The sequence below is a fragment of the Penicilliopsis zonata genome (assembly GCF_001890105.1).
Source record: "Penicilliopsis zonata CBS 506.65 unplaced genomic scaffold ASPZOscaffold_1, whole genome shotgun sequence".
NCBI lineage: Eukaryota > Fungi > Ascomycota > Eurotiomycetes > Eurotiales > Aspergillaceae > Penicilliopsis > Penicilliopsis zonata.
Window position 1 is genome coordinate 1,150,457 of NW_019208911.1, and position 25,946 is coordinate 1,176,402.

The 25,946-nt window shown below is 55.9% G+C and overlaps 10 protein-coding genes across 10 annotated transcripts; 6 read left to right on the top strand and 4 right to left on the bottom strand.

The window, feature by feature from the left end:
- The first annotated feature begins 100 nt into the window (after nucleotides 1–100).
- ASPZODRAFT_126870 (hypothetical protein) lies at nucleotides 101–1,955 on the top strand. Its single transcript, XM_022721602.1, has one exon. It carries the CDS (start codon nucleotides 301–303, stop codon nucleotides 1,906–1,908), a length of 1,608 nt encoding a protein of 535 aa, XP_022585412.1. The 5' UTR covers nucleotides 101–300; the 3' UTR covers nucleotides 1,909–1,955.
- A 4-nt stretch (nucleotides 1,956–1,959) lies between these two features.
- ASPZODRAFT_126871 (hypothetical protein) lies at nucleotides 1,960–3,904 on the bottom strand. The gene is made up of 4 exons (XM_022721603.1): nucleotides 3,499–3,904; nucleotides 3,413–3,435; nucleotides 3,004–3,362; nucleotides 1,960–2,932 (listed from the first exon to the last, which is right to left on the bottom strand). The coding sequence occupies exons 1-4, from the start codon at nucleotides 3,531–3,533 to the stop codon at nucleotides 2,033–2,035; spliced, it is 1,317 nt and encodes a 438-aa protein (XP_022585413.1). The 5' UTR covers nucleotides 3,534–3,904; the 3' UTR covers nucleotides 1,960–2,032.
- A 665-nt stretch (nucleotides 3,905–4,569) lies between these two features.
- On the top strand, nucleotides 4,570–6,165 carry ASPZODRAFT_55003 (hypothetical protein; the record flags this gene model as incomplete). Its single annotated transcript, XM_022728508.1, has 4 exons — nucleotides 4,570–4,676; nucleotides 4,759–4,958; nucleotides 5,025–5,983; nucleotides 6,055–6,165. 4 exons carry the CDS (start codon nucleotides 4,570–4,572, stop codon nucleotides 6,163–6,165), a joined length of 1,377 nt encoding a protein of 458 aa, XP_022585414.1.
- Nucleotides 6,166–6,618: 453 nt separating this feature from the next.
- Nucleotides 6,619–7,854, bottom strand: ASPZODRAFT_56986 (hypothetical protein; the record flags this gene model as incomplete). Its single annotated transcript, XM_022728649.1, has 2 exons — nucleotides 6,619–7,748; nucleotides 7,809–7,854. 2 exons carry the CDS (start codon nucleotides 7,852–7,854, stop codon nucleotides 6,619–6,621), a joined length of 1,176 nt encoding a protein of 391 aa, XP_022585415.1.
- Nucleotides 7,855–8,752: 898 nt separating this feature from the next.
- Nucleotides 8,753–11,889, top strand: ASPZODRAFT_162804 (hypothetical protein). Its single transcript, XM_022726594.1, has 2 exons — nucleotides 8,753–9,178; nucleotides 9,277–11,889. Exons 1-2 carry the CDS (start codon nucleotides 9,101–9,103, stop codon nucleotides 11,800–11,802), a joined length of 2,604 nt encoding a protein of 867 aa, XP_022585416.1. The 5' UTR covers nucleotides 8,753–9,100; the 3' UTR covers nucleotides 11,803–11,889.
- Nucleotides 11,890–12,340: 451 nt separating this feature from the next.
- Nucleotides 12,341–16,628, top strand: ASPZODRAFT_284508 (hypothetical protein). Its single transcript, XM_022728135.1, has 4 exons — nucleotides 12,341–12,649; nucleotides 12,762–15,800; nucleotides 15,864–16,264; nucleotides 16,328–16,628. The coding sequence occupies exons 1-4, from the start codon at nucleotides 12,514–12,516 to the stop codon at nucleotides 16,550–16,552; spliced, it is 3,801 nt and encodes a 1,266-aa protein (XP_022585417.1). The 5' UTR covers nucleotides 12,341–12,513; the 3' UTR covers nucleotides 16,553–16,628.
- Nucleotides 16,629–16,631: 3 nt separating this feature from the next.
- On the bottom strand, nucleotides 16,632–19,104 carry ASPZODRAFT_138034 (hypothetical protein; the record flags this gene model as incomplete). The annotated part of the gene is made up of 4 exons (XM_022724408.1): nucleotides 16,632–16,796; nucleotides 16,849–18,239; nucleotides 18,311–18,941; nucleotides 18,997–19,104. 4 exons carry the CDS (start codon nucleotides 19,102–19,104, stop codon nucleotides 16,632–16,634), a joined length of 2,295 nt encoding a protein of 764 aa, XP_022585418.1.
- Nucleotides 19,105–19,684: 580 nt separating this feature from the next.
- Nucleotides 19,685–22,132, top strand: ASPZODRAFT_138035 (hypothetical protein; the record flags this gene model as incomplete). The annotated part of the gene is made up of 3 exons (XM_022724409.1): nucleotides 19,685–19,980; nucleotides 20,056–21,922; nucleotides 22,004–22,132. 3 exons carry the CDS (start codon nucleotides 19,685–19,687, stop codon nucleotides 22,130–22,132), a joined length of 2,292 nt encoding a protein of 763 aa, XP_022585419.1.
- Nucleotides 22,133–22,328: 196 nt separating this feature from the next.
- Nucleotides 22,329–25,372, bottom strand: ASPZODRAFT_285021 (hypothetical protein). Its single transcript, XM_022728137.1, has 3 exons — nucleotides 22,620–25,372; nucleotides 22,500–22,565; nucleotides 22,329–22,412 (listed from the first exon to the last, which is right to left on the bottom strand). The coding sequence occupies exons 1-2, from the start codon at nucleotides 24,913–24,915 to the stop codon at nucleotides 22,534–22,536; spliced, it is 2,328 nt and encodes a 775-aa protein (XP_022585420.1). The 5' UTR covers nucleotides 24,916–25,372; the 3' UTR covers nucleotides 22,329–22,412; nucleotides 22,500–22,533.
- On the top strand, nucleotides 25,242–25,922 carry ASPZODRAFT_148297 (hypothetical protein; the record flags this gene model as incomplete). Its single annotated transcript, XM_022725351.1, has 2 exons — nucleotides 25,242–25,362; nucleotides 25,438–25,922. The coding sequence occupies 2 exons, from the start codon at nucleotides 25,242–25,244 to the stop codon at nucleotides 25,920–25,922; spliced, it is 606 nt and encodes a 201-aa protein (XP_022585421.1).
- Between the last annotated feature and the right edge of the window lie 24 nt (nucleotides 25,923–25,946).

The following is a 25,946-nucleotide window of genomic DNA, read 5'->3' on the forward strand; positions in this document are numbered from 1 at the left end:
CCCGGGCAGGAGGTGGAAACAAGACTGCAGGCGGCAGGCGGAGCGAAATTCTCAGCGCTGGCCCAACGAGCCAATCCGCAGCCGCGTTTTTGCCCTGACCCAACAACCACCACAAAATTATCCTGCGCTGTTCTGCCGTGAGCCTCCATGTTCTGCGTGGGACGACTGAGACCGTTTGTGAGCTTGCGACCGTACCGTTTGGCGATTTCTCTGCCGTCTAGTGTCTGGCGTCCGTCTGCTGTCGCCTCCCCCGTGGCCCTACACCCGCTGTGCAGAGCGCCCTCCTCCGCCGCAAAGAATATGTCGAGTACGTCAGAGAAACCGAAGCTGGAGGCCAGGAGACCCAAGAAGGCCAAGACCGAGAAAGCGAATAAGGGACATGTGTTTGATGAGGTGTTGCAGGTCGATATCGACCAATTGTTGAAGAAGAACGGAGCCGGGTCCGACAGCGGCAGCGACCAGGAGGAAGGCGCTGCGAAGCCTTCGCTGCCCCAGCTTTTTACAGAGATCGAGGTGCGTATCACAGAGCTCTCGTCGACAGGCGACGGGCTGGCGCTGTCAGAGGACGGACGACATGTCTACGTTGTGCCCTTTACCGTGCCGGGGGATAAGGTGCTTGTCAAGGTTGTGCGGCAGCACCCAAGCCTCGGCTACAGTTTAACGGATTTTGTCAAGGTGCTGGACCCTGGTCCGCAGCGAGATGACTCGTTGATCGGATGCAAATACTTTGGGACTTGCTCCGGGTGTCAGTTGCAGATGATGCCGTATAAGGACCAGCTGGCGCACAAGAAGCGGATCGTCGAAAAGGCGTACGCCAACTTCTCCGGGTTGATCCCGGAGCTGGTACCTGCCATCGACGACACATTTGGATCACCGCTGCAGTACGGATACCGCACGAAGCTGACGCCACACTTCTCGGTCCCCGGCGGCCGGAGGAACAGAGAGCACAAGGTTATGACGGAGGCACCCCCAATCGGCTTCACCATGAAGAACCGGCGCACGGATTTGGATATCGAAGACTGCCCGCTGGGGACGGATATTGTGCGTCGCGGACTCAAGAGTGAGCGCCGGCGAGTGGCTGAGAACCTGAGCCATTTCCGCAAGGGAGCGACGCTGTTGCTGCGCGAAACAACGAAACGGATACCCAAGAATGGTGAGACCAGCGCAGAGGCAGAGGTGGAGAAAGAACCAGAAGAAACGCCAGGCTCTGCGGCGCCGAGGATAGACTCTGGCGACGTGATCTTCCTCGATCGGGAAGACTACGTCGAGGAGAAGCGGTGCATCACCGACAATAACGCGACGTCGGTGGAGTACATCGACAACTACCTCTTCACGAACAAAGCCGGTGCCTTTTTCCAGAACAACAACTCGATACTGTCACCCTTCACAGAGTATATTCGGCAGCACGCACTACCGGCAAACAACGGCCAGAACGCAACGCCCATCAAGTACCTACTGGACGCCTACTCGGGTTCGGGCCTGTTCACCATCACGCTCTCGCCGCTGTTCAAGTCGAGCCTGGGTGTCGATGTCGCAGGCGACTCGATCGTCTCCGCCCGTGAGAACGCCAAAGCCAACAACCTCCCAAACACAGGCTTTGCCGCCGCCGACGCTGCCGTCCTCTTCAAAGACGTCCCGTACCCGGCCAACGAGACGCTGCTGGTCATCGACCCCCCGCGCAAAGGGTGCAGCGACGACTTTCTCCGTCAGCTTCTTGCTTATGGGCCCCGGCGGGTCGTCTACGTCTCCTGCAACGTCCACACGCAAGCCCGCGACGTCGCCGTCATGGTGCAGGGCGATGCGCAAACAAAGGTCCGTTATGAGATCGAGAATATCCGCGGCTTCGATTTCTTCCCGCAGACAGGGCATGTCGAGGGGGTGGCCGTTCTGAATAAGGTTTCTACGTAGTAAAAAGTTATCTGTCTTAATATATCTGTTCAATAGGAATGCATAGATCTGTTGATTTGTCACTTAAAACTATCTACAGTAACAGTAAAAGAGGCCGTGGATTGAATAGACACGCAAACAGTATTTAAGAGCTGCCAGGCCCGCCAAGCAAGGCAAATCTCCGAACAATGCTGGGGCCGATCTCATCGTACTCGGCCTTGGTATGGCAGTAGCTGCGGAACTCGGGAGTCTGGCCCAGCAAGCTGCCGCCGAACCACGGGCCGTGTCTCTGCCGCTTGTGCGTGACGACCGCGACATCCAAGCCGCCGCTGCGGGCACCACCGCTGCGGGCCTCGGATGCACGAATGCGGGCATCCACCAGGTGGCGGATATCACGCTGCAGCCGGCGGCCGAAATCCTTGTACAGGGTGGAGCCGCCGGATAGGACAATGTTCTTGTAGAGCCCTCTCCGGACGTCGATGGGGGAGGACTGGATCACCCCGTCGACGACGACAGGCAGCGGGGTCAAGAAGTCGGACGAATAGATCTCGGGGTTGAAGAAGATCTCCGGGGCCAAAAACCGTTCGTAGCCAATGTCGATGCTCACACTCCGGCCGTTGGGGGAGGTCACGGTATGCTTCAGGAAGCGGTCGGGCTCCCGGTCGTAGCGAGCGAATTCCTTGACGATATCGGGGCAGACATAGCAGTACTCCTCCTTCACCTTCTCGGCGGTCTTCAGGCTGCTATCCGGTTCACCGCGGTCGCGAAGCAGACTCTGCACGAAATAGGTGATGTCGCGACCCGCAATGGGTATACTCTTGATCGAGGATCCAATGACGTAGCCCTCCGCCACGGGGATAACGTGGGTGACACCGTCCCCAGAATCGATGACCGTTCCGGTCAGAGACCGGTCAGTCACTTTGGAGGAGGTCCAGGAAGCAGCAAGAGCAAGAACGGCCTGCACCGCGATGTACAAACCGGCGCAGTTGAACGACTCGAACATGATCTCGGCGGTATTCTCACGGTTCTCCGGGGGGTTCAGAGGCTACCACCAAAAAAAAAAAAGGAAAAATCAGTATCGCGCCATGTATCACAATGTAGGGGGCTGAGGCGGACCGGTTCGGTGAGCAAAAAGTAGTGGTCCTCGGGCTCGACACGCAGGTATTTGAAGATCGAGTTCGACCAGAATCGCTCCATGTGGTCCCAATTCTCGATCTGCCCGTGACGGATCGGGTAGTGGACAGAGTATCCCGGGCCATTGCCGGCCGCAAGGGCCTCATCGCCGATGAAGAAGTCCAGATCTTCCGTCCCCCGTTTCGCAGAGAGGTGTGAACTCGCTCCGCCGCCTCCGGCCAGGAAAGACGGCTTGTTGGCAACAGCTGGGCGGCCAGAAGCTGAGGCCGCCCCACCGCCAGCCGCCTTGGTTGCAATTGCAGTGGGAAACACAAAGGAGGGAGAGTCGTTGCCGGCGAATCCTGCATTATACGTCAGCCTAACGCTCGATCGACGCGGGCATGGAACACACCGAGTTTCGAATAACCGGTACCGCTAGAGAGCGCGAGACGTCAGCAACATTCTCATCAACCACAATTGCATGCAGACAGCACTTACTTGTCCATGACAACAGCGGGTGTTTGGGACGCCATCGTGAGCTACCAGGCAGCGCTGAGCTGTAGGAAATGCGGGGTTGACGTAAGGAGAAAGAACAGAATCACGGAGACGCTGAGGCCGGTTGGAAATATCAAATAGATCAAACAACCACCACCCGTAGCATTCCTGAGCCAGAAACAGCCAGGCGGTCGAAATTGGGGGGGAAACAGTGGTGAGTGGACGGTGAGCGATGCTGTAATCCGTGCTGGGCGAGGTCAGGGAGGTCGGCAGGAGGCGGCGAGGCGCCAAGCCACGTCATGTGCCGAGCCCTACTCTAGTCCTCGACTGTCTCAAGAGACTACCAGCACGTTGATGCTGTGTCGACGAAGGCTTCTCGTAGAGATAGGCTCATGAAAGACTGGCCGGGGGGGGGGTAGCTAAGCGTAACAATGGTCTTCTAAACGGGATTCACGGTGTGCTGGATGCCAGAAACAGTTAAGTGTTGGTGGCCATATTCCTGAGGCATATATATTCAGTCGTGCCTTCCTCAAAACTAAAACAGACCCAATCTGGCAGGTACGCCAAACCACCTCGTCTTTTGGACTGCTGAGTATCTCCAGTGTCTCTCCTGCAGGCGGATCGTTCAGCCTTTCCTACTGTTTTCCACTCGCTCACTCGCGGTATTCTTCCTTCGTATCCTTCCTTTCTCTTTCCAGAAGATCATTCTTAGCCCTAGAGGTATTCTTAGCTGGGACAGGACGTTGGCACTGACCCAACGCGTCGTCGTGTCTCTGTGCGTGTGGTTGACAGAGTCGCGAGGGTCGCCCTTACGTGTTTGCTTTCTCTCGCCAATAGCTGCTCTGATCTCCATCCTGAAGACAGACAGAGAAAATAGTTTGCTTGCTGCGCCATGCTGGCCCTGATGTCCTCGTGAAATTCTCAGTTGTCCCAAGGAGCTCTGGTAGAGGTAGTCTTTCCATGACATATGACCGTTTCTTTACCTGTTGCTCTAACGGTAATATTACAACACAATCCAGTCCGCTATTCCTTTATTGAAGCATATCAGATAGCGACCAGCATAATCTTGCCACGATGGGCCCTCCTAAAGGCTCCAGTCATGTCGCCACCATCTTTGTGCATGCTGGGGCAGGGTATCATAGCTTCCAGAATGAGAGAATCCATCTCGAAGCCTGCGAAAAGTAAGGTGTCCTGCTTTATCAGAAAGAAGTTTTGCAGTTCTGTCTTGATTATGATTCTACGAAAGCCTCTAACAGTCAGAAGTGCTGCACGAGTGGCCATGGCCCTGCTACGGAATGGAGGCACTGCGGTTGACGCCGTGGAGATTGCGATTATGCTGCTAGAAGATACAGAAATCACGAATGCCGGCTATGGCAGTAACCTGACACTGCAGGGTGCTGTCGAATGCGATGCAACGCTAGTTGACCACATGGGTAGAAGCGGTGCTGCTGGAGCAGTCACCTGTAAGTACAACACGACGTCAACTCATGTTCCCTAATGTCTGTCTCTTTTGGCTGAGAAAAAAACAGTGGTGAAAAATCCTATCTCGTTGGCTAGGGTGATCCTGGAGACATCGTCAAAGCCACTGTCGCTACAGAGAGTTCCCCCCAATTTCCTTGTCGGACCAGGCGCAACGGATTTCGCATACGATAATGGGCTCGTGGTGTTGCCTCCGGATGCTTTGATCTCTCCACCATCCAAGGAACGTTGGACCCGCTGGCAGCAGGAGATCGCATCGATTGATCTCCAGGAAAAACAGCCAGAGGACTACCGGAGTTGGTTCCTTCGCCGACCCGTCACTCTCAACCCAAGTCTACTCCTTGCATCCCCTAACAGCATGCAGCACAGCTCCCCAATAGATCAGCCCGTGTCTGGAGATATGCAGAGCAGCACGCCTATCCAGGAAAAATCCCAAACTAGCGTTAGCGAAGTCAAATATAGCGATGGAGTGGAAGAGTTCCTTCGGCATGCAAATTCACGCAGCAGCAGAACCGCACATCGTCTTAATCCAGATGCTAGCAACGATGCCAACGCCGACAACATCACCGACACCGTTGGCGCCATTGCTATTGACTGCTATGGGAACATCGCTGCGGGATCGTCATCAGGCGGAATCGGTATGAAACATCGTGGACGAGTCGGTCCTGCCGCATTGGTGGGCATTGGAACAACAGTGATTCCCGTAGATCCCAATGACCCCGACGGGACCTCTGTTGCTGTCGTCACTTCTGGAACAGGAGAGCATATTGCCACTACCTTGGCTGCCAGTACTTGTGCATCACGCATATACCATCCTACCAAAAGGACCAGCAGTGGTGCACAGGAGGAGGCCATGGAAGAGGAGGTGATCTTTGACATGATCGCGACAGACTTCATGGGCCACCCTGGTGTTAGGAGCAGTCCATGCCCAGCTGCGATTGGATTGATGGCTGTCAAGAAGACAAACGATGGAGTGTTCCTTTACTTTGGGCATAATACTGACTCTTTTGTAAGCTCTTTTCTTTTTTCGATGGCCTTGTTGGATCAAAAGATTGAATGCATTGCTAAGAATCTCATTAGGCGCTTGCTTCGATGAGCAGCGAAGACAGCCAGCCAGCATGTGTCATGTCTCGGAGCAACGGGTCTGGCACTATTGCTCAGGGCGGACGTGCGTACCGGCTTAAGAGGTAGGTATAAACTTTTTATTTATGATTATCAAGATCACGGCGGAATGTTTCTGACTAAATGGCTAGTCGTAAATACAGAGCTGCCGAAATGTGACCGGAGAATGGGAGGCGGAGGGCTAGGGGTAATCCTAACTATGCCTAATTCTTTTACCTAAGTTGTGACCCTGGACCGACTAGGTTTATGACGCACTTTGCGGCATTCTGCGGATCTTTCTTCTACCCTCATCCTGATATGCATGGGGGCTGTAATCCTGTCCTGTTCTGGAAACGAGGCAAAACTAGAAGCCAGCCTTTTGGAAACTGTCGGTGGCAAGGGGTTGGTCGTGTGAATGCCCAGGTTGATATTTGGACGTGTCCATGTTTAGATCCTCTGACCTAGCAAATCAAGGCATATTGCGAATCTATTTTTTTTGTTTTACCGAGCGGTGGTTTTGAAGAGCTGCTCCCTTTTCACGGTTCAGGGCCCAGGCGTACCGACCGGTGTTGGGGTGTCTGCGGCGGCGGCACCGTTTGGACGAAGCTTCTTCTTCTTCTTTTTGCGAGCGAGGACGGCGGGCTTGGTGCCGTAGTCTGCGAGGTCGAGGCGGGTGCCGCAGGTGAGACAGTCACCGTTTTCCGGGGGTTCGCAGAAGATGCTGAGGCAGATGGAGCAGACGAAGCCGATGTCGACGACGCGGCGGTGGCAGAAGCAGGCGGCGCGAAAGTCGACGTCGACGCGGGTGGGGAGGACGAGATGGCGGCGGGAGCGCTGGTCCGGGAGGAAAGCCATGAGGAGGTACTGGAGGAGGCCGCTTGGATGGGCGAGGGCCATGTAGATGCCGCGGGTGGCATCTGCGGCCTGCTGCAGAAAAACGGCATCGCCTCGCAGCTTACAGATGTCGATGGGGATGTGGAGGCGCTGGCAGGCAAAGATGGCGTTCATGATGGGGATGTACTGATGGGCGGAGTCGGTCGAGCTGCTGACCGAGAGGACCAGGATGCGTGACTGTAGGCCTTCACCAGTAGAAGAAGTAGAAGTAGAAGTGGCAGAATCTTTAAGTCGAGTACTGCTTGCACCCTCCTGAGCGGTATCCAAATCGCCACCATGGGCGTCCGCCCAAGCGATACCTCGCCGATTAATATGGCTCAGGGCGAGAGTCAAGGCACCGGCCATCATGGTCGAGGAGGAGGCCTTTACATCTGCCAGATCGGTGGACTCGAGCAAGTGGCGCAGGTTCCGAGTGACCTGTTCCTCGACAAGACGGAACGGACGGTACTTGTTGACGGGCTGAGCTTTCCCCTGTGTTTCTCCCTTCATGGCGACATCTCCATCACCGTCTGTCCGGATATGTTTGGGGGCATTCTGGTGGGGTTGTTGTTGTTGTTGTTCTTGTTGTTGTTGTTGTTCGTGCGAAGGATACAACCACGCAGCCTTGTGGGTATGAGAGGCTACGACAGCCACCTCGTTGGCGTAGTTACAGGCTAGATGGGCATCGATGAAGACGAGCAGGTTGGCGACGGCGGTGGCCAAGGGGAGGGAGTCCTCGAGGGTAGCCCAGGCGTGCGGGTTCGTGTCGAGGATGATGGTTAACAGGGATGGACTGGGGTCTGCAAATCAGTACCTTGGCTGGATAGGGAAGAAGCTTTGGAGAAGTAGTCAAGTAATACCATCAGCCCTGGCTTCGTAGTGCTCTGTCGCATCGACGGCGTTCATTGTGGTGGGAGTGTGTTATGATTGAATCATACTGTAGCTTTTTCCTCGACTAGTACTTGCCGAGCTCTTGTCTTTAGAGTCTGACGTGAGTACGGAGTAACGATAAATTGTTATCGCAATGAAGGTGTTAGTCAGCGGTATGAGAATTAACTAACTATTCCTAATTGGTCACTGGCCCATGTGACATCACGTGAATGGACTGTATTAGTCATCCATTATTGAAGGGTCCCGCCCAACTAACCCTAATAGACCTAGCGTCAAAGCTCGAGCCAATCGATCCCATCTGATAGACAAAGCTTTATTACTTACGGAGTCCTCCGTCTTTACGCCTGGCAGTCTGAGTCTTGAGTCTACCAGAGAGAGTCTACCAGTCCTTAGCAGGAGAACAAGTCTTCTCGATTTAAATCTGAACTAGCTCAGCTAATCTTATGATAGATCCATGGGGGACAAAGAAGAGAAGGACACTTCCAAGGTTGTACAGACTAACGGAGTAGCTCATCCCTGGCATAGACGGTGTCCTCGACCTTCCTGGAAGTGGCAACGTGATGCCGCGGGCTGCCGTGGTTGGATACAATCCATACGCTGCAATGTGGCCCAGATAATATTCAGAGTAGAAGATAAGAAACGCAGTAGTTATTTAGTAGAGAGGATAAACAGAAGACAAGACAAGAACAGATCGAGTGGTTAGGGAGTAATAAGCTGACTGAATACTGTAGTATGAATTATCTTATAGAGTAGATATGCCAATAACTACCAATATTAACAGATATAGTCTTAATACATACTAATAACTGGTTATTGGTTATTACTGTTATTTATCAGTCACTAACTATACCTGTCTATAGTACCTACTATACTCGGCCGTGCGTGGAGGGGTCCGTCCCCGACCAAAAAATATCCTGGCCACCCTCGCCTTTCATCTGGATCTATCCTGCACAGCTGTCAAAGACTCAAAGACAAGCAACCCGACCGATCCTGTCTGGCAGCTCGCCTTATTTATTTTATTTTCTTTTCCTTTCTTCTTTATTCATCTCTCTCTACTTATTGCTCTCTGTTCACCCTCTCTGTTCACCCTCCCTCGTCCTTCTCTCTCCTCTCTCTCCTCTCTCTCTCTCCATGACTACACGCTTGTCTGCTCTCTCGACCGTCGTACCGGTGGTCGTGGGTTGAGATCTGATCTGATTGCTTCCGATTGAGGACCTTTGACGACTTTGATACCCTATTCGAAATCGATTCTACTGCCGGAATGGTCACGACCAACGAAGAGCGTGCCGTACATCTGGCCCGAGAGGCGGTTGAGCTGGGAGACGCCGGTCACCGAGAGGTGTGTTCTTACATTCACATAAATATATATATATATATATATATATATATATATATACATATATATATTGATCTCATTGCTGATCTATATTCGTTTAGGCCGCTGCTCGCAATATCCGTGAAGCTATTTCGCTCGCTCCCCATAACCCGGAGGTTCGGTCCGCGTTCGACAAAGTACGCCAGGAGGAACAGGGGAGCCACCATCTGCTCGATCGCTGTCGGCGATATGCCGCCGGCCTTGATGAGGAAGCGGGCAAGGATGCGGTGCGCTATCTGCGCACAGATGGGTTGAAACCCCCGGAAGATGTCGCTCTCGAGTGTCTGCAGCTGCTACTGGCCCACGACCCGGCCACCCTATCCGCCCACCAGGACGAGATCATCTCGGGTCTCGTCCGGCAGAACGCCAGCGTGCGCAAATACTTTGCTACTCAGCTGCTGGCCTCGGTCACGGCGTTTTTTGATGAGATCTACGACCGCGGCGATGGCGCCGCCGTCTGTCTGGATACCGTCGTCCTCGACCCCTCCGTCTGGCCCTCCGACGACGATCGCGCCCACTGCGAGAGCGAGCTGTTCCAGCTGTTCATCGCCAAATTGATGGAATCCGGCCACGACCTCGACGGTCGCTCGCTCAAGGGCATCACCCGCCTGCTGGCCGTCGACGCTGCCAAGCTGCAGCATCTCGTCGATGACGAAGGTCTCGACGTCATCCTCTGCTCGTGCGACAGCCGCCTGCCGCTCGAGGTGCGCAGCCAGGCCACCCTGGCTGTCGCCAAGTACCTCGACGCCGCCAAGGAGTCCGGCGAGCAGCGCCTCTCCCATCTACTCGCCGCCCGCATCGCCAAGGGCCGCAACGACGACCTCATCATCGCCTTCTCCGCCCTCACCGCCGTCTTCCCCGTCGCCCCCTCCGTCACCGCCGCTCTGTTCCTGTCCGACAGCCTCCTCCAGTCTCTGCGCCCGCTCGCCTCCCGCGCCGCCAAGAGCCGCCGCGTCGAGGAGACGGTGCTAGAACTGCTCAACGCCGCCTGCATCGATCGCACGTGCCGCCAGGCCGTCTCCCGCGACTTCTCCGACTGGTTGTCCCATCTACTCACCAATGGCTGTGACTCGAGCTCCGAGCTGGCTGCCGTCGTGCTAGCCAAGCTGCGCGCTTCCCCGCAGGATCAGGGCACCACCGCCGCCTCCTCCGACCCTAATCACGGTAAGGTGCTGGAGGAAGACAGTGTTCCAGAGCTGGTTGAACGATTCAAGGGACTGATGTCGCGGCGCAACAAAAAGGTCACGGTCGAGAATCTCCACCATGCGATCGAGGGCTTGGCCTATTCATCCATTAAACCGACCGTCAAGGAGCAGTTGGTGCAGGATGCGGGCTTTCTGGGCGACCTGATTGCCGCGATGCAGGCGAACCTGACCGACTCGTCGGTGCTCTATGGCGGTCTGATGATCCTGCTGAACGTGACTGCCTTCCTGCCCGCGCTCTCCGAGGAGCAGAAGAAGATGTCGCAGCTCAAGTCGTACGCAAATGCCAACGGGCCGGGCGGCGGCATAACGGATCCCCTCGACGACGACGACCACGTCTTGTCACGCTGCCAGGCGGTGGTCGATGCGGGCGTCATGCCGTTGTTCGTCGAGTGCGCCAAGTCCCCTCTACTGCCCTCCATCCAAGACCTGGTCAGCAAGGTCCTACTGGCACTCTCTCGTAACCGGGCCACGCGGGGCACCCTCGCCCAACAGGGCGCCGTCAGGTTGCTCGTCACCCTGGCTACTATCAAGACTACTACTGGCGCAGCCCCTGTAGGCAACGTTACTGCCGCTGCTGCTGCTGCTGCAGCAGCTCCCGTGAATGCCGCAGCGGCGCATGCACTGGCCCGCATCCTCATCTCGGTCAATCCGATGCACGTCTTCCCGCCCTCGGGGTTTCCCCCGATCACGTCGGCGATCCGTCCTTTGGTTTCGTTGCTAGCCTCGCAGGGTAGTAGTGCTAGTGCTAGTGGTAGTGGTAACGGGAATGGCGCCGTATTTGCCGAACAATCGCGCGACCTGCTCCCCGTCTTCGAGAGCCTGCTCGCTCTGACGAACCTTGCGTCGTACCCGGACGAGACGGCAGCGGCAGCGATTGTGCGACAGGCCTGGGCGACGGTCGAAGATCTGCTCCTCTCGCGGCACACGCTGGTCCAACGTGCCGCGTGCGAGCTAGTCTGCAATCTGATGACCAGCGAGGCCGGGATCGTGCAGTTCGCTGACGGGTCGAAGCGCGCCGCGCAGCGCCTGCACATCCTCCTCGCCCTGACGGACGTGGAGGACGCCGCGACGCGCAAGGCCGCCGGCGGCGCGCTGGCGATGCTGACCGAGTTCGACGCCGCGGTGGCGGCCGTGCTGGAGCGCCCCCGCGGGGTCGAGCTGCTCCTCGCCCTCTGCGCCGACGAGGACTCCGACCTCGCGCACCGTGGTGTCGTGTGCGTGCGGAACCTGACCTGCACCGCGGGGGGGGATATCGGTTCCCGCGCACGCCAGGCGGTTCGCCTTGCGGGCGGGGTTGATATCCTGCGCACCTGTCTGCAGCGGACGAGGAATCCGGCGGTCCTCCAGGCAGGTGTGGATGCTTTGCGGCCTTTGATTGAGTGATCTCTTCCAATTTGCTCCTTTTCTCTTTCTTTTATCTCCTTCTTTCTAATTATGTCTTTCTTCGGCTGGTCAGCGGGGTGTTGGGAGTTATGATAGATGAATAGAATGACTTATGTTTACTAATACTAGCTGCTATTCTTCTTCTTTTCTTCTTCTCTAGTATTCAGTAAATAACTGTTTACCTTATCACACTAGGTACTTATAATACCCTAATGCATACCCCTGTTCACCAATACGCCGTACGGAGTATACATGATAGAGTACAAGACACAAACCCCTGAGAATATGCCTCCGACCTGGTAATAATAAAAGAAAGAGAATAATCCAGACATTCACTCTTTCTTACTTAATCACTTTTGACTGAATTGAACAGTCTGGGTCTCTTCCGCAAATCATAGCCGAGGCTGCTCCCACGTTCATTCAGTCCCACTGATTCCACTCTCTCCTCCTCTCCTCCTCTCCTCCTCTTCTTCTCTTCTCTCTCTCTTCTTTCTCTGTACACCACAGATTTACCCTTCATATTCATCAGATCAACCCATGGCGCCCTCATCTCGACTCTCTCTTTTCCTCGTCTCCTCTCCCGCCTCCCTTCGTCTGCGTTGAACCTCGCCAACCCTCGCCCTCACCGACTCTCGATCTCCTTAACCTCCATTGTGTTGATTCTTGCCTCACCTCACATAAATACAAACCGATAAAATCATTAGAACCACCATGAAGTTCGGCCATAATCTCCCCCGTAACGTCGTGCCGGAGTGGAGCACGTCGTACATCAAGTACAAGGCTCTCAAGAAGCTCATCAAGTTGGCCGCCGGCGATGTCAAGGCGGGACATGAGCCAGACTTGGCCGGTGAGTTTTTCTCCCCTTTCTTCTCTTCTTTCTTCTCTTCTTTTTCTCTTTTTTCTTCTCTTCTTTTAATTTGTTCTTTCTATTCTCCTCTGTTCAAGTTATTAATGAATAGGCTTCTTCTATGCCCTCGACCGCAACGTCGAAGATGTCGACCATTTCTATAACAAAAAACTCGCCGACTTCACCCGCCGCTACAAATTGCTCGAGGACCGCTACGGCGTGACAATGCAGGCCGGCGAGCGGCTGGAAATCGAGGACGCCAAGGACCTGTTCAATGCCCTCGTGGAGCTGCGCGGTCAGATGCGCAATCTGCAGTACTACGCCGAGGTGAACCGTCGGGGCTTCGTCAAGATCACCAAGAAGCTCGACAAGAAGGTCGGCACCAACGCCCAGAAACGCTATCTCGAGACAAAAGTCGATCCTACCCCCTTTGCCTCCAGTACGGGCGTCTTCGATACCATCAAACGTCTCAGCGACTGGATCTCCTCCGTCGGCGACCCGGACGCCGCCGACGAGACCGCCTCCGTCCGCTCCACCCGATCTCTGACGAAAGGTGGCGCCGGCCGTCCAAATCTCAATCTGCCTGAAAGTCTGCTCGTTGCCGTCGACCGTGCCTTGCAGACCGATGATGTTCATGTCCTATTGGAGCTGTTGGAGGAGGTCCGCGCTGCCCTCGGCACCACCACCACCACCACCACCACTGCCGCCGCCGACGCCATCACCGACGACGACCAGCAGCAGACTGCCGCCCGCAGCTTCCAGCAGGCCCTCCGGAGCCTGCTGCAGCGTGCCATCTCTCGTCGGGCTCTCGCCTGCATCCCCGTCTTGCTGGCGCCCATCGAGAATGATCTGCAGGAGGAAGATGACATCAACAAGCGCAACTGTATCCACCGTCTCGTCATCTCCATCGGCCGCTCCCAGACCACCACCGACTCCGAGCCCTCCGCCGAACCCGGTCTCATCAACCTCTCCGGCTCCTCGACGACCGCCACCGCCGCCGAGACGGCCAACTACATCATCCCCGCCGCTCCGCCGACCCTGCTGCCCCCTCGCCCCATCCTCCAGGAGTCGCACCAGCCCAAGCTGCTGAGCCGCGAGGATCCCGCCGTCGCCCTGCTGCAGCACCTGCTCGACCAGCTGCGCCCGCACCAACGCACCGCCCTGCTTGCCAAGGACATCTCCAACCGCACCCCGCTGCACTACGCCGCCCAGTACGGCTTCCGCATCGTCTGCGAGATCGTCATCCAACACCTGCAGGCCTGGGGTCTGTTCGACGTCAGCGGCGGCATTGACGGACCCGCCTGGCAAGATTCAGAGGGTTGGGCGCCCCTCCACCTGGCTGTCGTCGGCGGCCATCCGCTCACCACCCAAGCTCTGCTGGAGGCTGAGCACTGGCATGATCCGACCACCAAGGACCAAGTGACCATCCGCCATGACATCTCCAAGTCGAGCGTTGTCCTCGCCCTGGCCATCAAGGCCAACTTCGTCGACATTGTCCAGCTGCTGGTGGACGCCGGCGTAGATGTCAATTACCAGGATGAACAGGGCGAAACCGCCCTGCACATCGCCGCCCGTTTCGCTCGCGATCGCTGCGCCCGCATCCTGCTGCACGGCTCCGCTGCCCAGCGCGCAGACCCGGAGCTGGCCGAGCACACCTACTCGTGGACCCCGCTGTTTACGGCCTGCGTCGACGGCTCCCTCGGCGTGGTCAACCTGCTGATCGAGTTCGGTGCCGATCTCACCCGTCCCGACTCCTCCGGCTGGACCGCCAAGGAACATGCCGCCCTTCGCGGCCATCTCGACATCGCCCGTCGTCTGGCCGAGGTCACCCCGGAGCCTGAGGCGGCCGATCCTGAGCAAGTGATCCCGGTGCCACTCCCACCGTCAGCTGTGTCGCCTACTACTACTACTACTACTACTACTGCTGCTGCTGCTGCTGCTACCGCTCTGGCTTCCTCGCCCGCCTCCCAATCTTCGCTGATCGAGCGCCGGTCCACCACGTCGGCCTCGAATGCGAGTTCTGGCGGTGCTGGCGCTCCACGGACCGAGCCTATTAAGACTTTTGGACATCGGTATCTTACCGACGAAACCATGATTCTCGTCAGCCTGGGCACGATGGACATGCGGAAGCCGACCGAGACGGTCAACCTGGACCGGATCCCCTTTGCGAGCGCGCACTCGACGCAGCTGGACACGGCGCTCTCGCTGGTGGTCTCGGCGAGCGGGGCGCACGGCGAGCCCGAGGTGATCGACCTGCCCATCCACGAGAACATCTGCACGGAGCCGATTGTCTTCCACGCGGCGGATGCGAGCAAGGTGCGTCTGCTCTTCGATCTTGTCCCCACGTACGCCGGCTCGCGCGACAAGATCGTCGGGCGCGGCGTCGCGCTGCTCTCGAGCGTCAAGCCCTCCGTCGGCTCGCACCGCATCAATCTCAAGGGCGACTCGACCGTGGCCGTGGTGGCGGCCAACACGCTCGAAGTCATCGGGTCGGTGACCTTTAACTTCCTCATCATCACCCCCTTCCACCACCCGAATCTGTCCATCACAAGCGACCACACCTACTGGCGCCGCATGAGCGACACGATGGTCATCGGCCACCGTGGTCTCGGCAAGAATATCGCCAGCCGCAAGTCCCTGCAGCTGGGCGAGAATACCGTCCAGTCCTTCATTGCGGCCGCCAACCTCGGCGCTTCGTACGTCGAGTTCGATGTCCAACTGACCAAGGACCACGTCCCGGTCATCTACCACGATTTCCTCGTCAGCGAGACCGGCATCGATGCCCCGGTCCATACCCTCACGCTCGAGCAGTTTCTGCAACTGGGCGACCACCGGGCCTGGAAGGGGCTGCGCGCGGGCTCGCCGCCGCGTCTGCAGACGACGAGTAGTGCTTTTCCTGACGTTGCCACTCCTACCACCTCTACTAGCGCTGGTGGTGGTAGTATTGCAGCACAGCGCCAGCGGGCCATGTCCGTCGGAGGCTCCGAGTACGACCCATCGGAACTCAACGAGCGGATCAAGCACACGCGCGATTTCAAGAAAAAGGGATTCAAGGGCAACAGCCGGGGCAACCATATCCAAGCCCCCTTTGCGACGTTGGAGGAACTGTTCCAGAAGCTGCCGAAATCGGTGGGATTCAATATCGAAATGAGTGAGTGACTCCTTACAACCAAAGGACCAGCTAATCTGAGGGTGTGTGTGTGTGTGTGTGTAGAATACCCGATGCTCCACGAGAGCGAGGAGGAGGAGATGGACACGTACGCCGTCGAGCTCAACTCGTTTGTCGACACAGTCTTGAAAATGGTATATACCCTCGGCTCGGACCGGAACATGATCTTCTCCAGCTTCAACCCGGACATCTGCCTCCTGCTCGCCTTTAAGCAGCCTTCGATTCCGGTCCTCTTCCTCACGGACTCGGGCGCTTCCCCCGTGGGCGATATCCGCGCTTCCTCCCTGCAGGAAGCCATCCGCTTCGCCTCGCGCTGGAACCTGCTGGGGATCGTCTCCCAGGCGGAACCGCTGGTCTTGTGCCCGCGTCTTGTTCGCGTTGTTAAAGAGTCGGGTCTTGTCTGTGTCTCGTATGGGGCTATGAACAACGAACCTTCAAACGTAAAGGTAAGATCTCTCTCTCTCTCTCTCTCTCTCTCTTCTTGTTTGTGTTTACTAACAAAATCACAGTTGCAAGTCGCTGAAGGCATCGACGCCGTCATCGTCGACTCCGTCCTAGCCATCCGTAAGGGCCTCACAGAAAGCGGGAGCAAGGGAATAACCCCCGCGGTGTCGCCGCGCCCGGGACCCATCTCCTCGCAGGAGGAAGCCCGGCTGAAAGAGACGATGAACATTCCTGTTTTGGATACCGCGGTGCGGACGGACCATTTGCATATAAATCCGGCACTTGGATAAGTTGATGTAGGAATATATATTCAATCATTCAATCGGATAAATCATTTTTTTTTTTTTCAAGTTAGAACCAAAACTAAAACTACATCAAACACCCTTCCTTGATGCTCGAGTGCAAATCGCTTATCCCCACGCGCATCTTGCCGCACCGCACCTCAACCATCCACTCGTACCAGACTTTTCGGTTGTCCGTTTGTCGGAACATGGTGACTATCACCTCGCTGTTGTCGGGGACATTGAGCGGGTTCTAAAAAAAGGTTAGAAAAGACCACTTGTTGACTTTGAAGAAGGTGAAGTACCTTTAATGGGAAATAGATTGGAAACCAGCTGATCATGTTGGCACTCTTGGCCTCCATGGTGACCGGGTTGGTCGAGAGTTCTACATTCTTGTAGAGGACTGTCTCGAAGTAGCCTGCTAGACCGTGGCACACGCCCCGGTCCGGACAGGGAAACACCAGGCGTGTGTGTCGGACGTTGTGGCTGTTCGAGAGGCTGTGATGGGATGGCGCGGGGATGTCGCGGTTTGGATGGGCGAATTGCCAGGCTGTCTGGATCAGGGGGACGGGGTCGCTGGGGGGATTGGTACTGGTGTTGGTGCTGGCGTTGGTGCTGAGAAAGTCTATCGCGTGCAGCATCACCACGTAGGGTGTCTCGGGCGCTGCAGGGTTCGACACAGACTGCGACATGACGTCCGCGTGGAGCTTCGGCGCGGAGATCGGGCTCAGATGCGCCGTGTATGAGGCTGGGATGGAGATTCCATGCGTCGGATGCAGCAGATGCGTCACGCCGTCCAGGCATTCCGGTGAAAGCTCGTTGTCGGCAAAGGATCCTAGCAGCTCGGAGATGAGGATGTCGACGGTAGAATGCGTGGTAGGGGTTGTTTCTCCTTCTTCGTTGTTTGGGGCTTGCTTTCTTTCTGGGCCCCTCCAGCTGCGCATGTCCGAATGTACCAGGTTCACCTTGCCCTCCCAGATAGTCTGGTTGTGTCGCTGCAGCAGCACAAACGCGTTCTGGTTCTTCTCCACTACCCAGATGTCAATGGCGACGCCTGTCTGCGCGCTGGCGCGCAGCGCGCGGGTCACCAGGGGCCCTCGCCCGGCGCCGACGACGGCAACGACTACCCGGCCATCGGGATTCGACGTCGGCTTCTTCTGCGCCGCCCAGTCGGTCAGGGCTTGGGCGACCGCGCGCTCGTACCATTCATACTTGATGGGATCCTTTTCGAAAACCTCGTAGGTGATGCTCTCCAGGTTCACTGTCAGCGGCTGCAGCGGGGCCTGCAGGTAGTCCTGGTAGCCAACGCCAAACCGTTCGATGGCTGTCCGCGGCGGTTGTTTCTGCTGCAGGTTCCGCATGTATGACAGGTGAGGGGTTGGATCGTGGTGCTTCTTATTCGAGCTCACAGCCTGGGCCAGGCTGGGGAACTCTGCCGTCGCTGCCCCGCGGTCGCCTTCGGCGTCTTCGCTACCTTCCACGCCAGGAATGGGCCCAATGTCACAGAGGATGATCCACGGCGGCGTTCGAAGACGCATGAGCCGGGAAATCAGGGATTGATGGCCCTTGGAAAGGACCGGATACCCCTTTTGGTTTTTGATGAATGTCCCCGCGTCGACCGTGAGGAGACGAACCGGTTCTGAGTGCCATCGCGATTGAACGGATGGCTGAGGCAGATGCTTTGGCAAACATAGTGCTAGACAAACCTTTAGTGAGACTTCGCAAGCAGAGAAGACTGAGAAAAAGGGAGAAAAAATTGAGTCTCACCTACGACAAGTCTGGAATGGTATTTACAGGTTCTCCGGATGACGTCCCAGGCATCCCAAGTTCCAAACGGATCTATCTTAGGAGACTGTTCGTTGTTGTCCGCATCTAGAAGAAACTCCTTCCGTGCCAACGGGGCCAAGTCTCCCATCTGATCGACCTCGAGATCTACATTGTCGACCATCTTCAGCCAGATATGGAAGTGGATATAGGGGCCGGTAGCCAGGGCGTCTTGGATCACTCGGGCATAGTAGGCCACGCCATCCGAGTGCATGCCTCCATGATGTAACTTCGGCCCGGGAATGAGTAAGTATCCAAGGCCACAGAAGGCGGCATAGGCGACTTCCATCATGAGTACCTGCCGAGACAGATCCGCGATCAACGGGTCCGGAGAGCACAGATCAATCCAGCTGCTGGTCACCCCAACCAACTGGCTCATTGCTTCGTTCGGGCTGAGATGCGTGTCCGCCGTCGACAACGGAGGGATCACAGGGAACTTGGTATTCTGCGTCGTGCCCATGGTGCCACTAGCATCAAGCGTTGGCTTGTCCAGCGTCGCTAGATGAGACGATAACACGGAGAGAACGCGGGTATGGAAATGCGACGTCGTCACCGGATACGTGAGCATATCATACTGAATACGTTAGTCTTGCTCAAACGTCCCCCCAGCCAAGACACCTGCCACGTACATTGCTTTCATGTGCCCTCTGCACGATCTGAGTCGTGATGGGCAAGACACGATCTGTCTCATGTTGCCCGATGCAGAATGCGGGGAACAAATCATCCGCATCACTCATTGCGATAAGCTGAGGCAATTGATCGTCTTGAACAGATGCTGATAGAAGAAAAGACCCCAAGGATTGACAGATCCAGCTACCCAAGGCGTTAGCGGATGGTAGGGATAACTAGTGGTTACCTGTAGGTATGGGCTGCCTTGCTTCGCTCTCGCTCCAAGTGAGGGGCAGAAAGTCTCCTCGATCCGATTGCTCGACAATCACAGGAGCTCTATACCATCAACGCAATATATAGACCGGTGCTGAGGATACCAATGCCCAAAGTACCCCCTCTTATCTCCCAGGATTCGGTTCCAAGCCGGCTTGAGCCCTCTGGGATCTCGTTGCGACAGAAGGACCTCGTAGACTGCCTTCCTGGGAGAGATGTTTTGGCCCGATGACTAAGCAAGCATAGATCGGGGAACTGCACGTGACTGGAATTCGCTGCCGGCAGAACCAAAGCGGTGAGCGCAGATAGGAAACTCTGGCGGCTCGGACCACCTTCCTATCGGGGCCGCCGCTTTTTTATTTTTCTGCGGCGTCGGCGAGGCAGTTGCAACACCACGACTGTTGATACACCCCCCTCCTGCAGTACACAGCCACCATGGCTCATTCAGACTCCGACGAAGGCGGCGTGCGCATCAAGCGCCAGAAGGTGAAGAAGACCGAGTCGGATCCCCGGCAGAACCCCTACCTCGCCCACATGTACGCCGATGAGACTCCCAGCGGCGTGGCGGACGGACGCTCTGCGTTTGCCGGCTTCGAGAGACATAATACCACCGCTGCGCAGGCCGAGAAGGTCGAGGATGGTGAGACCAACCCGTTCACCAACGAGCCTTTCTCCAGCAAGTACTTTTCGATCCTCAAGACTCGTCGCGATCTGCCCGTTCATGCCCAACGGTAAGTGAAGCCGCTGCTTGATCCTTTCTCCTTTTTTACTGTGGCAGGCATGGGTTAATTTGTCATGCTTTACAGTGATGAGTTCCTTCGGTTATACCAACAGTCTCAAATCCTGGTGTTTGTTGGTGAGACTGGTTCTGGAAAGACCACCCAGATCCCGCAGTTCGTCATCTGGGATGACCTTCCCCATACCCAACGAAAACTCGTGGCCTGTACTCAGCCCCGTCGTGTGGCCGCCATGTCGGTTGCTCAACGTGTCGCGGCCGAGATGGACGTGAAGCTAGGTGAAGAAGTCGGTTACAGTATCCGTTTTGAGGACATGACCGGCCCCAAGACCTTCCTGAAGTACATGACCGATGGTATGCTGCTGCGGGAGGCGATGCACGACCACGACCTCACGCGCTACAGCACAATCATTTTGGATGAAGCTCACGAACGTACCATGGCCACGGATGTCCTTATGGGTCTGCTCAAGGAGGTGGTTCAACGTCGGCCCGATTTGAAGATCATCATCATGTCTGCCACTCTGGACGCTCAGAAGTTCCAACGGTATTTCAACGATGCCCCTCTGCTGGCTGTTCCCGGGCGAACTCACCCTGTCGAGATCTTCTATACCCCGGAGCCGGAGAGGGACTATGTTGAGGCCGCTGTTCGTACCGTGCTCCAGATCCACGCCACAGAACCGGAAGGCGATATCCTTCTGTTCTTGACTGGTGAGGAGGAGATCGAAGATACTGCTCGGAAAATCTCTCTCGAGGCGGACGAGATGATGCGCGAAGCAGATGCTGGGCCTATGAAGGTCTACACTCTTTATGGTAGTCTTCCGCCACACATGCAACAGCGCATCTTCGAGCCCGCGCCCGCGCCCCGCCGGCCCGGTGGCCGCCCTGGTCGGAAGTGTATCATCTCCACCAACATCGCAGAAACATCGCTTACCATCGACGGTATTGTGTATGTCGTGGACCCGGGCTTCTCCAAACAGAATATCTACAACCCGCGCATCCGCGTGCAGTCGCTCCTGGTATCCCCCATCTCCAAGGCGTCCGCGCAGCAGAGAGCTGGTCGTGCCGGTCGTACTCGCCCGGGCAAGTGTTTCCGCCTATATCCCGAAAGCGCCTTCAAGAAGGAGCTGATCGACCAGACCTACCCGGAAATTCTCCGTTCCAACCTGTCGTCGACCGTCCTGGAGCTGAAGAAGCTGGGGATCGATGACCTGGTGCATTTTGACCTGATGGACCCCCCGGCGCCAGAGACCCTCATGAGAGCGTTGGAGGAACTGAACTATCTGGCTTGTCTCGACGATGAAGGCAACCTGACGCCTCTGGGACGTCTCGCGTCAGAGTTCCCCCTCGATCCTGCCCTCGCTGTGATGTTGATCAGCTCGCCCGAGTTTTACTGTTCGAACGAGATCCTCTCCATCACCGCGCTGCTCTCTGTGCCGCAGGTCTTTGTCCGACCTGCCCGCGAACGGAAGCGCGCCGATGAGATGAAGAATCTCTTCGCCCATCCGGATGGCGACCACTTGACGATGCTCAACGTCTACCATGCCTTCAAGAGCGCTGATGCGCAGGCGGACCTCAGGCAGTGGTGTCACGACCATTTCCTCTCCTTGCGGTCGCTCCAGTCCGCCGACAACGTGCGGTCTCAGCTGCTTCGGATCATGGAGCGTGAGGAACTTGAGATGATCTCAACACCCTTTGAAGACAAGAAGTACTACGAGAACATCCGGCGCGCGCTTTGCGCAGGTTTCTTCATGCAGGTCGCCAAGAAGGAGAGCCAGGGCAAATCGCAGTACATGACGGTCAAGGACAACCAAAACGTCCTCCTGCACCCGTCCACTGTCCTCGCCCACGATGCTGAGTGGGTGCTCTACAATGAGTTCGTCCTCACGACCAAAAACTACATCCGCACAGTGACGGCTGTCAAGCCCGAATGGCTATTGGTGAGTTTTTTTTTTTTTTTCTTTTTTTTTCCCATCTCTTCCATGCCCGAGAAAAGTTTCCCCCGCTAACAAGTTGTTTAGGACATCGCCCCGGCCTACTATCATATCCCCTCGTTTGAAAACCGTGAGATCAAATCCGCCCTGCTTCGTGCCGCCGAGAGGCTGTCACGAAAGGAGAAGATGCGCAGTGATTCCGGACGACGAAGATAGACTAGAATCTCTTTGCTACCTACCTATAGACCCATGCTCTCCGATTACATTCATGTGCACCAATATTGTCCTTGATTAGAATTTAAGATATCAGCCATTTTCCGCACATAAAGTCCGTCATGATCAAATCGAAAAATGTCTTTTTGTCCTAGTCTTATACTTTCGTTCCTTTCATTAACCAAGATCTTTCATTTCTCTATACTAGATCAGTGGAAGTAGATAATACAGATCGAATCATACCCCCCCCAAATGAAGCTCGTCAAGGGTCTCTTGCGCCGATCTAGATATCTAGGTATCATGCTTTATAATGCAAAAAAAGGGTATTTGGCTGTCAGTGACAGTGCTGGCTGTGATGAAATATAATTACATTTTTTCTTTTTTTTTGTATATTTAGTGCATGGTCAAGCGTATTGCAGTTTCCGGCTCAGAGTAGGTGGATTCGATGGATCGAGAGAGGGGTGAGGATGAGGATTGTTGTTGTTGTTATTGTTGGAGGTTTTGTTCAGATCGGCCTGTTCCTGTAGCTTGGTAGGGTAAGGGACCAGGTTGCGAAAGTCACCGATAATGGACACGTCAGTATCTTCTTCGACATGATTCGGGCTCGCCGTTACGGATTCTATCATCTCGTAGTCGTCTTTGAAAGCAGCGTCGCCGGGTAACGACGATGTGTCGAGCGCACGGTCAGGTACATCGTGTCGTAGGTACTGCCCGCCGTCGAGATGAGCCTGATGTAGCTGGAGGACAATCTTCTTGAGCAGCGAGACCTCCTTGCGGAGACTCGTGATCTTCTCATCCTGCTCACTGATCGGGCTAAAGAATGGCTCTGCGGGTCGACTGATGGACGCCTGGTCAGTCCCGGCTGAGAGTCGCTCCTCCTCGGTCAACTCGATCGGCTTGTCACTGTAGCCCGAAAGCGTCTTGTAAAGAACATCTTCTGATAGTCGGTTGGCCTGTCTCTCTCGTAATGCCTCAGATGAGACGTTGTGATGCAGCTCGTGCGCGTCTAACCGTGCCCCGACCTCTGATGAAAAGCTATGGAACTTTTCCCAGGACAGTTGGTTGGGATTTGTGTCTGGAATAGCCTGGGCAGCTTGCCGCCACCGCTCCAGATGCGGATCAAACCGAGACTCCACCTCGGTCTGCTCTTCGGCGGCTCCCCAGTCGAACCCACTGCGTACTGCAGCGTTGATGATCAATTGAGCCACCTCGGGCTTTCGGCATGAATCACACAGATACACCATCAGTACGATTATCTTTTCGATACGTGATACATCGTGCTGGCTGGACGATGCAATGAATGCTAGCGATCGTCTGAGTACTTGTATGGCACCCTCCCAGTCCTTTCGAAGCGTGTAGTGTCTCAGATAAGCAGTGATCGTTACCTGATCATCCATGAATCCGGTGGACCGAGCCGCTTGAAGCCAGGCGTCGGCACGATGCGGTTGATTGAAACGCAGTGCTGCGTGAATCAATGCCGCGTAGATGACGGGGTTAGTCCCGTCGAACGGTGGCACGGTTATCTCGACGTGATTGATAACTCTGCGTTGATACGGGTGCAGCAATCCAAGATTCACCGGATGTCCTTCCCCGCGTAACATCTTCATGAACGAATCGAATCCCTGGAGGTTTTTAGACTTGCGGAAAAAGGCCACGATGGTGGTGATTAGCGATGTGGTCAACAGAAACTTATTCGGTAGTAATGTCCTGAGGGTGAGATCCACCAGGTCATTCTGGTGAGTTTTGGTGAATGCGAGTATAATCATTCGGAAGGCTCTGGGGCGATCCGGGTCTGCTGAATGCATGAGATTGCCCGAGAGTCTGAGGAGAAATTCTGGTAGAGAAATTGAGTCGCTGAGATACCGGTCGATCACGCCTTCCAGCTCGTCATCAAGCTTCTTTGTGTGGGATAGAAGTTCCTCGGGCAGGACTGTTTTGTTCTTTCTCAAGTCGTCAAAGGGCGCCGTTCGCGAGTTCTTCAATTGCTGGATCCTGCGTCGGACGACGTTCAACTCTTTCAGCAGTTCCGTCGTCTTCAACTGGGGGGTCTCAAAATCGGCATTGTAGCGCATGGGCAGCCCCGAGTAGTTGTGTGCCAGAGCGGGTCGGAGCATGTAACGGATCGCCAGCTGCTTGATTGCCAGCATCTGAATGGCCTTCATCCGAGCAACGTCAGTGGAAAGCCAGTTTGGCAGCTCTCCATTCCAGCCGGCATCATCGATATGGTCGTCATCCATGTCAAACTTTTCGTCCATCTCATCGCCCACATACCCAGGGACGTCTTCGAGGGCATGCCGCTCCAGTTGACCAGGTTCCATCTCTGTAGACTCAGCAAAGATGGTCTGCAACGTTTTGATATCCCCATGGCCATTGTGTGCTGGGTGGTTCCGCCTTAACCCCCACGAGTTTGCATCCGAGTACCATGGCGTGGCTGTGCTGAACTGTCGAGTCTGTACCGGTCGACCGAACACCTGTCGGTCCCTCCGCGAGGCCAGGATCTTCACCAGCCGAGTCTCCTCGTCGACCAGCTCATTGAACTCCTCCTTCGCCGCGGCGATCTGTTCCTGTAACTCCAGCCGTCGCTGGTCCTTGGCCCGCGCGTCAGCGAGCGCTGCGGCAGCAAAGATACTCGAGTATAACGCTGTGACGGAGTTCGCAATCCGAAGACGCCTCCTGCTCGCCGCCGAGGCCGATCGTGACGCCAGTCCCTGGCTGGCCGTGCTCAGGCAGGAGACGCAACGGCAGGTCGACGGCGACGCCGCGGCGCGGGACCACAGACTCTGCATTCTCTATCGCTGCATCGCTCCTCTCTCGTGTACGTGTAGGATTGCAGAAACAAGAAACCGGGACGATCCAAAAACCAGCCGTGAGCCCTGCGATGCCTCAATTCGCTCAGAAGCAGGTGCGACTTTGTCAACTCTTGACAACGAAAAAGTTCCCGGCCCGGAACGGGATTTGTCGTGGTGTCAGGTGGTGAGGAGCAAACAGTGCAAACACGAGTCTCCCACCACAACTGCCAGCTCGACTGTTCATACAAAGAACGATCAACTGTCGGTTGAGACTCGTTTGTCGTTTTCTTGGCTTGTTTATTGACGGAGGGGCTAGATTAATAATGCTCTTCCCATTCCTCGGCCTAGGGGCTGCTTTGCTTGCGTTGAGCACGACTGCCAGCGCCCACGGCTCTCATGGCGATGCGTCCGACGAGAAGGACTGGGCAACACGACATATGATAGGTATGGCATCTAGTCTTTCTTGTGGGAAATCGCTCTAGGATGGTAGTACATTATGGATGCTAATTGATACTATAGAGGAGCATCATATCGATACGTTCGACGCCGGCGCATTCTTCTCCCTCCACGACTTCGATACCTCAGGCGCCTGGACGGCGGACGAGGTGCGCAAGATGTACGGGCTTGATGACGAGTCCAACGCCGGGGTGAGCGAGGACCGCAAGCAGCGGGCTGTGCGGGAGGTATTCGCAGTGTTCGACCCGAGCAACACGGGTGTCATCTCGCGCAACCAGTGGCTGCGGCTGCTGGACGACGGCGTCCGGCTCCCCGATCTCGGTTACGGGCCGGGGCACCATGGAGACGACGAGTATGAATATGAGATCCATCATTTCGAAAAGTACCATGGCGAGGACGCCACGGAGGAGGAATTGACCCACCCGGAGGATATCGAGCATTTCAGGAAGCACGACGAAGAGGAGCTTGCCCAGTTTAAACTGGAGCAGCTGGAGAACATGCAGATCGTCGAGGCGAATATCCCTCAAAAGTTCCTGAGAAACGCGTGAGAGGGAAGAGGACATCAGGAAATA